Below are 11,380 nucleotides of genomic sequence, written 5' to 3'. Positions count from 1 at the left end.
TCTTGAATGTGCTACACGGGCTCTTTAAAAGAGAACAAACCCTTGAAACATTCCCAGTAACACAGTGGATACTAAATGGAGATTTCCTTGCACTTTTATAATATTTTGGCTGTGTTTATCTTTGGCACATCTCTCCTCCTTTTTGCCTGCACTAGCATCATGCACGTGTGGAAACAGGAGTATGATGATGTTTCATGCATAGAACAGGTTGTTTATATTCACCCATGTCTCGTAACAACAGGCCCAAGGTACTCAGTAATGATAAAATTATCATGTCGTGTTCCATCCTTTTATGATTGCCCACACTAATCACACTGCGCGTTTCACTGAAGTTGATAACCTAGCATTTCCAATGTTATTTAAAAAAATGACTGAACATAAATATGCATACTCATCACTCAGAAATCTCATCAATCATCTCATTTGCTTCCTGGGCAGATTGCAACCTAATGGGTATTAGCTTTAAAAATTTCAATTCTGTTAACCCGCACCCCTTATGTTCTCCTGTTCTCCCCCCACATAGTCACCTGGTTTCTATCCTCCAGCCAACATCTGGTTCTTGTATTCTTGTATTCTTGTATTCAAATTTTATTGTCGTTGCCTCACTTTGAGACAACGAAATGAATTTCCCGTACAGCAGTATCGTTAAAAAAAAAAAATCACAAGAAAAATAATAAAAATAAATAATAAATAAATAATAAAACATATTAAAAAAATAAAATTGAAATTGAATTAAAAATTTAACAAAAGCACAAACACAAAAAGTCCACAACACAACATAACATAAATGGCACCCAGGTGAGGACGGCACCATAGTCCAGCCAGCCTCCCCTCCGTGTCCATCCGTGGACGGGGCCTTCCGAGCACCCGCAGTCGCCGCCCCGGGTGGCCCGATGTTCAGGCCCTCACGCCGGGCTGGTGGAACGCCGACGCTGACGTTCCATGTTTCCATGCACCCTTCCCCATCTATAGGTCCTCCACAAGTTACAAATGTACAACTTATGGACAGCCTGTACTTACAAAGGAGTGTTTTAGCGACCAGCATGTTGGATGTGCAAGCTGCAGCAGGGATCTTCTTCTGTGTAGGAACTTGGTTCAATTCAATAACGTGCAGACACATTTGAATGGTTGAGCTACATGCCCCGATTTAACAATATACTGTCCTTGGTTGGCTGATGCTTTTTTTTTATCGCCAGGTAGCCATATTTTCAACTTCCAGATTACAAATGGTTCTCAGGAACAGAGCCCTCTTTAACCTGGAGGTACCTGTGATTCCATCCATCGCATGCCTGCCTCTGCCCCACTTCCTCTCTCAGCCCCTCACTGCATTTTACTGGCAGTTTCCACTTTCCTTTCAGCGCTGATGTCGGCCCTCAACCTGAAAACTTTGACATGTTGTCTCCAATTAATCTAGTAGATGATCGATCACATTATGTGTTCTCAGCATCTTAGCCAGAGCCTCTCATTATCTGGCTGAATTTGCTGGATTTTGAAGGCGTCACAATCTAATGTTGCCAACCCAGGTGAAATCATGTATCGTTTTGCTACCATATCCTTGGAGCCTAATTTCCTGCACTAAACTTCACAACCTCCCCCAAGTCCACCTTGACATCGCTGTGGCTCTCCACCTGGATATTCGGGGCCCAAGTAGCGATAAATATTGGTGCCCACTTAATAGCCAGCTGGGCCTCCCAGCCGTTGTACCACAACTACCTGGAACAACTTCCAGCAGTGGTGTGTTTTAGTCAGGTGCTCTTTAAATGCTGAACATTTGACATTAATCAGCTCAGGCTACGGTCCACAGGTGTTAGCTTAATAACACATTTATGTCACTCCATAATAAAGGAAATATTCAGTACAAATAACAAAGGGACATAAGAATTTGAATGTGATGTGGATGTCCAAAATGGGTGGATTTTAAAAACAAGGCTATGCTTATCACAATTTTACAAGGATGGAAGAATAGGTAATTCTACTTATTTGATTTAGCAACACATCATGCGTTTATATTCTAGGGAGGCAAAAGTCAATTATTTTCTGAACCAAGTGATTCGCAATTATAATGTTGTTAAAATGGTAACTAGATTAGAGATGTTATGATTAAGAGGTGTTTTTTACCAACATCTCATTCTCTTTCATTTCCATGACTGACAATTAGTAGTATGGGCGCAGGTGAGAAAGGTGGCTGGAATAACTCCGGTTTGATTTAAATCTCTGTGACCCAGATTAAGAGCAAGTCTTTTTTGACGAAGTATGTGAATTTGTTACTGTTTTGGGGTTACTGATGTGGTGCACACTGTAATACAGTGCAGTGTGGTTTGCCTGACTAATACTGACCCTGCATTTAAAGTTAGTATTTAAGTTAAACTGGGACGTGACCTTAACACCCTTGTGGCCAGGGGTTATGAGTGACTTGTGATAGTAATGGTTAATCCAGATGCCAGGAATTGGCAGAAGGATATGGTTCTCCTGCATTATGAATGTATATACGAAAAATATATAAAACAGCAGCAATTCATAGAGCTAAGCAGTGTTTGCATCAATATAAAAGTTAGGTACTGGCACACTGGTAGGTTCAAACTTGGCCAAGGAAACAATACCAGGTGTAAGTGAGCGCAGACACAGCTGCGTTACCTTGGATCATGTGTACAAGAGCATGAATGAGCTGCACATCTGTGGCAAGTGTGTTACAATTAAAAATGATTCTTTAGCTTTTTGCAGATTGTTTGAATGGTTTGAACTATTTGAATTATTTTAACTCATTACTGATGTTATGTCGTGTTTCTTGAAGCCTCAGGCTTGTGACATGAGATGTTTGAAAGCTCTTTGTGGCTGTCGTGAATTGTCTTGGAAGCTCTGTCCCTAACCTCTTTGGCTATTCATTTGAAAGCTGGCTTTGTAAGTTCATTTGGTTTCTGGGAGGATCTGGTAAGACTGTTTTCCATTCATGCAAAATCAATAGTAAACGGAAATGCAAATATAGACCATGCCGATACCTGAAAACTATTGGTCACTTTAATGAGAAATGAACATCATCCCATAATGAGCGAAACTAGATCTTGATCTCTGGAAGAACTCCTTATCAAAACAGTTTACATTTTTTCTGCCTGTACAAACTTTCTTGACGTAAATTTTCATTAAAGTTATTGATGTAGACAAGGCTTTCACCATAAGCTCGCTTCCAGGAATCACTCCCTGCCTGTGGCCCCTATGCTTCAGAGCACACAATATTGCAGCAAATAACCTGAATGTCTGACAATTCTGATGTAAAGAACTATACGTATCTCGAGTTAAATGTAAGACCTTAGAATGTCTCGGAAACTGGAGTGAGGGGGGACTATTTAAACTGCACCCAGAGATAGAATGCCTCTGCAAAGTCACAGATATATTTGCAAATTTGGTATCTTTCATGTGAATATTTCTTTGTGCATCAAATTTGTTAATGATTATTAAACTGGCACGGTTGGCTGCTACCTTTAATAAAAGATGATAGATTTATGATGGACTAAATGCAATGAAATCAACATGAAACCAGGAATAAGATTTGCATGCAATGTTACCAACTACTATGGTAAACAGATTATAATATCATTCCTTGCCTAACCACACAAGCTTCCTGCTGGGTCAGTGTATGACATGATATGGTATTGTTTATGATTCAGATCGGAGGAATTCATTTCCATACCTCTAAGACCATCTCTGGGTAAAGGGTGAGGTTCGGGACTATACATTAATTATCGGGGTAGACAAGTTTAAGCTCTTGGTTGCTCTCTGGTAAGCTCTAAGAAAGATGGATGTGAAAAAATTGTGATGCCTTCAGGTTAAAAAGCCTGTTAAAACACTACAAACTCCAGACATGAAACTGGCCAAATAATAATGCACTTATCAGGACTAGTTGGTAATGTTACATATAATTCTTATTAGCTCAATGGTAATTTCATTTACTTTCAATCCATCATAAATATCATATTGTTAAAGTCAATATGAGAGGCTATTTGCGGACAATTCAAGGAATTTAATCTAAATTTTGACCAGTTTAATGAAGTTGTTTGAAGAAATAACATGTACCCGAGATCAATAAGAATGACTAGATGTAGCACAATTACCTCATTGTTCTAGATAGAAAATTGGTTTAAATAAATGAGTCATCTTGGTTGACAAGATCTACCAGGTTGAGTGCAGCAGGGTTACAATTTTATGAAAATGGCGTGGATGAAGGAGCAAAATGTGATTGTTACATTTGCCGATGACATAAAACAAATGGCAAGGAAATAAGTGTAGGAAAATGTGATAGGAGCCCTTTTGGCAGGAGAAATAAGAAAGCATATTATCTGAGTGCTGAGAGATGGCAGGTCCAAGGGATCTGGAATTCAGATGATTGACACGGGGGTAGTATGTAGACTTAGCAAGCCATTGGGAAAGCTTATAGATCTTATTCTTTACTGCAAGAAGAAACAAATACCAGTACCTATTAAATGAGCTGGGCCCATCAAACTGTTTTTTCTGATCTGGTTGGACTAGCGTCTCATTGAATGTTGAGCTGGTTGGAATGGTGTCATTGAGCACGAGGGCAGAAATGCTACAGTTATAAGGGGCATTAGTGAGCCCATATCTTTTACAGATCTCCACATTTCTGATGTCCTCAATATATGACTCAATGAAAAACAAACCATTAAAGATGTGCTGCTATCACAGATAAAACCAGTGCATGTAGAGATTGCCTCAATCAGTGGTCCTTCCTTTTGTTATATCATTGACATTTTACAAAGAGCAGAACATGATGAAACTCCAACACAAATACCCGCAATGGCCATTGTAAACTTCCTCTAATGTGTAGATGAGTCATAGAATCTGGGATCATTGACGAGAATGTAAGAAGACAAAAAGAAAATAGGATTGATATGGGATTAGTATTTTGTGGTCAGTGTAGAGTTACTAGACTGACGGGCCTCTTTCAGCCCTGTACATTTCTATAACTCTATAACAATAAATTTAGGAAACAGTTCCTAATATGGATACTGTTACAATGCATGATGTTCAATTAGAAAAAGATAGCTTGGACTTACGAAACTTCTTTCACTTTTCAACCAACGTAGTCACTGTTGTAATGCAGATCATATCGCAACCACTTTGTGCACACAAAAGGTCCTGATGTGATAAAGCCCCTGCTATAGGAAGGATGTAATTAAACTGGAAAGGGTGCAAAACAAATCTGAGGATATTACCTGGCTTGAAGGGTTTGAATTAGAAGGAGAGACTGGATAGGTTGGGTAATTTTTCTCTGGAGTGTAAGAGGCTGAGGGGTGACCTTACAGAGGTATATACAATTCATGAAGGACAAAGATAAGGTTATTAGCACAATATTTACCCTGATGTAAGGGAGTCTAAACTAGAGGTTTAAGATGGGAGGGGAAAGACTTAAAAGGGACTTGAGGGATAAGTATTTCCCACAGCAATGCATATTTGGACTGAGCTGCCAAAGTAAGTAGTGAAGTAATGGATACAATTAGCACCTTTAAAAAGCATTTTATACTTGAGTAAGTTTATATTTTAGATAGTTAAGGTGTTAATTATCTGGGTTCGGGATATGGGCCAGACCTTCAGGCAATGTTGGACTTGCCCAGTTTTGTCTACCTTTAATTATTTTAGATAGTGCCCTTGAGCAACAAGGCTAGCCATCGGCATGTATTTTTTTTTTGCCAAATTTTATTAGGGCCTGTTTCCACGTTGGACAATTTTAGGTGCCAGCTCTATGACTCTAAGCATTTTGGTAATTAAGTTTTATAGCATTGTTTAGCATTATTTCGGAGATGTAGCATTGTTTATCATTATGTTAAGCATGTTAATTATCTGGGTTTCGACCTGAAACGTTGCCTATTTCCTTCTCTCCATAGATGCTGCCTCACCTGCTGAGTTTCTCCAGCATTTTTGTCTACCTTTAATTATTTTAGATAGTGCACTTGAGCAACAGGAGGCATCACAGAGAAAATGCCATTGGTTTTCTTTAAACATGCCAAAAGATGTTTGAGCTCCACCTGATAGAACAAAAAGGATCCTTTTTGATATCCCATTCAAAGGTCCCATTTAGCATTGACAGAGCAACACTTGTACAATACTGAAGTCTCAGCCTAGATTATATAGAGAAAGACTTGGAATTTTCCATCTTGGGTGAATGTGCTACCACTGAATGACTGCCTATACGGATCAAACCAGGATTATGAATGGGATCATTTGTATAATTCCTATGTCTACAACACGTTTGTCACTTTCCTTGAGCAAGTGGAATGGTGGTGGGTTCAGGCAGCACTCATGCTGAGATCTACCTGTCCAGTGATCAGTCCAAGGTCCATTGAACTACAAGCACCACCACTGGCAGCAGTTATCAGGGATGAACGCAAAAAGCTGGAGTTACCTGGAGGGACAGGCAGCATCTCTGGAGAGAAGGAATATGTGACGTTTCGGGTCGAGACCCTTCTTCAAACTTCTAAAGAAGGGTCTCGACCTGAAACGTCACCCATTCCTTCTCTCCAGAGATGCTGCCTGTTGAGATGTTGAGTTACTCCAGCATTTTGCGCCTATCTTCGGTTTAAACCAGCATCTGAAGTTTCTTCCTATACATCAGGGATGAACATTTGTGTTTATCAAGAAGGAAAAGGATTTAGGTTGTTCGGAAACATTTTTTCACCATCCTAATTGCTTCAAGGATTGTCATAAATGTTGAATTACAGAATCGCAGGGGATCTTGTATGCTTTTCCACAGGAAGATAGTACGGTTTGAATTTCAAATTGTATTGCTTTTGTGTATGAATGGCTACATACGGCATTTCTGCCATACTCCATGAATGGCCAAGCCTACATATAAGGATCGCTGAACTTTGAACATGAGAATTTAATTGTTAGCCAGACCATATTTAGCCACAAATCATGAAAGCTTTAATAAAATTCAAATTTACAGTTGCACTCAAAATACAAAGTTAAAATTGCAGACCATAGATGTAAAATATAGGGGTGTAGATTTGAAAGTAAATTGTACATTTATCCGAGAAACATTAGATAACTATATCGATGCAGAAGCAGAGTTGAGAGAAAGCAAGACAACATCATCTTTCTGTCCTATAAAATTGGGTGAATCTGCTTGTAAATAATAAACCAAAGTATGATGGGGGAGTATTTTGGAAATGGTGGTCATAGCTTGACTGAGTTTTCTTACAGGCAAGTGGAGTACAAATACATTTTACTCCTAAATTGGATGTATTAGCCTCCCTGGGTCCCGACGTGGAGGATCATCTGTAGTCCAACTTAAAGACAGTGAGATCCTGAACAAATCATCCTCATCCTGACCTTTTCACCCATCAGACCTTCCAAGTCTCTCCCATTTTACATGCACACTGTCTGCAGAGTGTCACACTACAGTTTACTAAATTTATTTTGATAGAGCATAGCATTCACTTCTAAATAGGAACAGCACAAAGTACAATTTCAGGCAATTACTTTCATCTTCAAATTTCCCTCCACACTACAAACTTCGATAAACATGATTACTATAGTGTCTATATTACAGTCATGGATTTTCTGCATTAATAAGGTTAGGCAAAGACTAAGAACCCCTAATCACATCTAACATCTATATCTACCTCAAGCGCTTAAAATTATAGTACTCATCACTAGATCTAGTTGTCACTACACCATTGCCGAGCAATGCTGTACATCGGCAAAGCAATCTCATTCTTGACATCTAAAATGTCATTGACAATTGGCTGGATGAATAGCATTTGCAGAAAAGAACAAGCAAACACAAGAATAGGGGAAGGGAACGGTGATGGTTCAAGATAGAATTAGCATTGAGGCAAAACTAAGGAAGAGGAGAGTGAGGAGTAAGAGATGGAAGCTCAACATCAAAAAAGAGGAAGAATGAAAAATTGCAACAAATAGGCAAGATTGAACTAGAAAGAAAAGGCAATGAATTAGAATTAGCGATAAATTGGGGATTCTGGTGGTGGAAGTGGCAGGGATAAGCAAACCAGACAGGAAAGAAATGAGATGAAGAATAAAGAGCAAACAGAAGGATAGAATGGAGATGGGATAGAGAAGAGAATTGTACATGAGAAACTGAGGAAATAAGAATGGCTGTGGATATGAGACTGAAGAGAGGTCTCCCATAGAAGTCAAGCTGAGTGAATAAGGAATTAAAGTAGAAAGTGAAATTGAGAGGAAAGAAAACATTAGGCTAAGGAGATAGATACAAGGAGTACAAGTGCAAAGAAGTAATGCTAATTGGGTGTAGGAAGAGACAGTGGAAAGCAGAAAAGGTGGGGAACTACAAGAAGCAAAATGGATTTGTTTACAGGGATGAACCGTGGAAAGTGCAACGAGCATAAAACACCTGATGGACTGGATGCCCTGACTCGGCACTGTGAAATTTTAATGCAGAAATTAGAAATAAAAAGTAAAGGATGCAGAGACGTGGAGACGATGGATGGCAGAGTGAAAAAGAGAACTAAGATAAGTTGTGAAGTGTAACAATGGGGGAGATGTGAGAATAAATGACAAGAGAGTGGCAGAAGAAGAATGAAAGATAAATCAAAGCACGTGGGAGCAGTAGATCATGACAAAGCCATGCAAGAGATAACACAATGGAGCAATGTGAAATAGTGCACAGTGTGGAGGGTAAAGTGAGGGGAGGGGTGGAGAAGGGTAAGATGAGGAACAGGGAGGAGAGGAGGATATGGGGGGGGGGGGGAACAAAAGAGCAAATAAAGTAGGCAGAAAGGGGGAGTGAAGAACAGAGGCAGTCAAAATGGCAACAGAAAAGGGAATTCAAGAAATATTGACAGTGGACAAAAATAGGAACTAAAGAAGAGAGGGAAAGATGAGGGAGAAAAGAGAAGCTGAATATAGTGGAAAGGGGGTACACAAAATGCTGGAGAAACTCAGCGGGTGCAGCAGCATCTATGGAGCGAAAGAAATAGGCAACTTGTTGGGCCGAAACCCTTCTTCAGTGTAAAGGGGGACAGGGAGAGAAAAATTGAGTTTCAGGAGAGGAGAACATTTCCCTTTAATACTCAATAAACTGGAGTAGGGTGTCTCCCAATTTTCTGAACCTACATTCATTCATGTGCCTGGAATGTGGATAGGGAGACAGAGAGAAGTGCTGACAGGGTGGGGTGGGTAACCAATGGTTAGAGGTTTATTAATACCTGTAGTCTGTTCAGCTGGGGGTTTTTAACCAAGGTGCATCCATCCTAGCATTTATTTTTATAAACGCCTTTGTAAGAGTTAATTTATAGGCAGGGTGTTATTTTGGTTCTCTGGAGCCAGAACCAAGTGTTCCAGGAACACAAAACGTCTCGGTGAGTCTGCGACGTGTCCTACGAAACAGAAGCTTTGTTCCAACCAAGCTTCTCCCTCGTTTAAAATCATTCTGAAGTCCACGTGTCTTTCTGCATTTTTGCAAGCGCGAATATGTTTGTCCTGAAATGAATCCAGCTTTCCTCCCGCTAACTAAAGCACAGTCCCTCCCTCACACTATTCTCTCGCAAGTTATTCAGACACAGAAACCGTTGGGTGTAGCGATGACTCGAAGGCTCCCTCCCCCCTCCGTCTATCTGATGCGCATTCCCAACTGTGCTATTTTCTATTGGAATCGCTCGTTGTCAATCACTAAGGCACAAAGCCCGGGTTTATCGGCATTATCCCGGATTCACAGGGCAAGGGGCGGCGTGAAATTCCGCATCAAAGGAGTAAGCCGACAGGGAATCGCGACACGGATACAAGAATCGCGATCAAGCACAACTTTGTTACTAAATCTGGTGAAATACGCTAGACCAATACATCATACATACACACACACACATGCACACGCACGGCCAAGTTATATTAACTCGTGATTTAAACATGTAATTTAAGTTGAAAGAAAGAAACATCTCTCTCTTTTTTTTAATATATGTATAAAAGGACAATAAACGATCACCCCAGAGAGACGATTCCTCAAGGGTTCAGACAACGCTGGTTGGGGGCGCCGGGCCGGCCACTGACCGGAGGGTAAACCCTTCTTCACACATAGTCCTTCTTGTCGTACCCACTGTGACCCGTGGACCTGGCGGCAGAGTAGGCCACTCTGGAGGGCGCATACTTCGTTTCCTTCGGGGGGCAAGAGCAGCAGAGCAGAGCTCCTCCGAGGAGCAGCAGACCCGACGTGCCCCATCCGATGTACAAGGAGGCACCAAGTTCTCTCCTCTGGGCGTCGGTCACAAGCGGGTTGTAGAAATCCTTGATGATGGTGTTCGCTGACCAGGAGACTGGGATCAGGGTCATCAGGCCAGACAGGATGAAGATAATGCCAGCCACGATCATAATCTTGGCTTTGGTCGTCTCGTCTTCCACGCAGTTGGTACACTTGGCTCCCACGATGGAGATGAGGATGCCTAGTACTCCAATCACAATGGCAATGACGGTCAGAGCTCTGGAAGCCTGGAGATCTTGAGAGAGCGCCAAGAGGGAGTCGTAAATTTTACATTGCATCTGCCCGGTGCTCTGAACAATACAGTTCATCCAAAGACCTTCCCAGATGATCTGCGCCACCACGATGTTGTTTCCAATGAAAGCGGTCACTCTCCACATGGGTAAAGCGCATGTTATGATGGCTCCAATCCACCCGATCACTCCCAGGGCAACCCCCAGGATTTCAAGCCCGGCATTAGCCATTTGACTTCGAAACCGTTGCTCCGGCAAAGTTCTCAGAAGCTCCGGTGCTCACCAGCTGCGCTCCCTCTCTGCTTCACTTGTTGCAGGGAGAGGAGCTTTCCAATTGGAGCAGTGGCCGCAGTGTGACTGCGATCACCAATAAGCTGCTTCACATCACAGGAGCTGGCGGCCGAGGCGGAGTCAACACCGGCTCTCAGGTGCACAAGGTAACGCGAACAGATCGCTGAGACGCTTTCTAACCCCCTTTCCCCCCCGAAGCCACAATCATCCGTCTCTGCAAAGCGGGGCACCGGTTGCCAAATATTGGCATGGTGTGAACCTCTGATTCAGGTCGAGACCCTCCCCCTAAAACAACAAAAAACCTCGTCACCCCTCCCCCCCCCCCCCAAGTAGGATTCCTGGAGCAGGTGCGTGTTAACTGTACTGTCCCTGGAGGACTGTTACCTTGCTGGTCTGGGAACCGTGCCCGCTCCCTCACTGCCTAGTGTACACAGTCCTTACTGACCTCCGAATTCTACTCTTTCTCCCAATTCCCTTCTCTTCAAAATAATATTTTTAGACATTTTGTAAACAAATGGAGCAGGTGAAAAAAAAAGGGAATATTTAGAGGGATATGGCTTTGGTGTAACCTAACTGGACCTCATATTTATTGAATTAATTAATTTCCAGTCGAGTG

The 11,380-nt window shown here is 41.6% G+C and overlaps 1 protein-coding gene across 1 annotated transcript; it reads right to left on the bottom strand.

Moving 5' to 3' along the window:
• Window positions 1–6,910: 6,910 nt before the first annotated feature.
• Window positions 6,911–10,926, bottom strand: LOC129710759 (claudin-3-like). The gene has a single exon (XM_055657990.1). It carries the CDS (start codon window positions 10,702–10,704, stop codon window positions 10,054–10,056), a length of 651 nt encoding a protein of 216 aa, XP_055513965.1. The 5' UTR covers window positions 10,705–10,926; the 3' UTR covers window positions 6,911–10,053.
• Between the last annotated feature and the right edge of the window lie 454 nt (window positions 10,927–11,380).

The sequence above is a fragment of the Leucoraja erinacea genome, chromosome 28, assembly GCF_028641065.1.
Source record: "Leucoraja erinacea ecotype New England chromosome 28, Leri_hhj_1, whole genome shotgun sequence".
Classification (NCBI taxonomy): Eukaryota; Metazoa; Chordata; class Chondrichthyes; order Rajiformes; family Rajidae; genus Leucoraja; species Leucoraja erinaceus.
Note: the sequence above shows the minus strand (reverse complement) of the source record. Positions and strands in the feature narration are given on the sequence as shown.

Excerpts from the sequence above, each read along its gene's own strand:
- LOC129710759 (XM_055657990.1), bottom strand. The coding sequence starts at position 10,704 with ATGGCTAATGCCGGGCTTGAAATCCTGGGGGTTGCCCTGGGAGTGATC.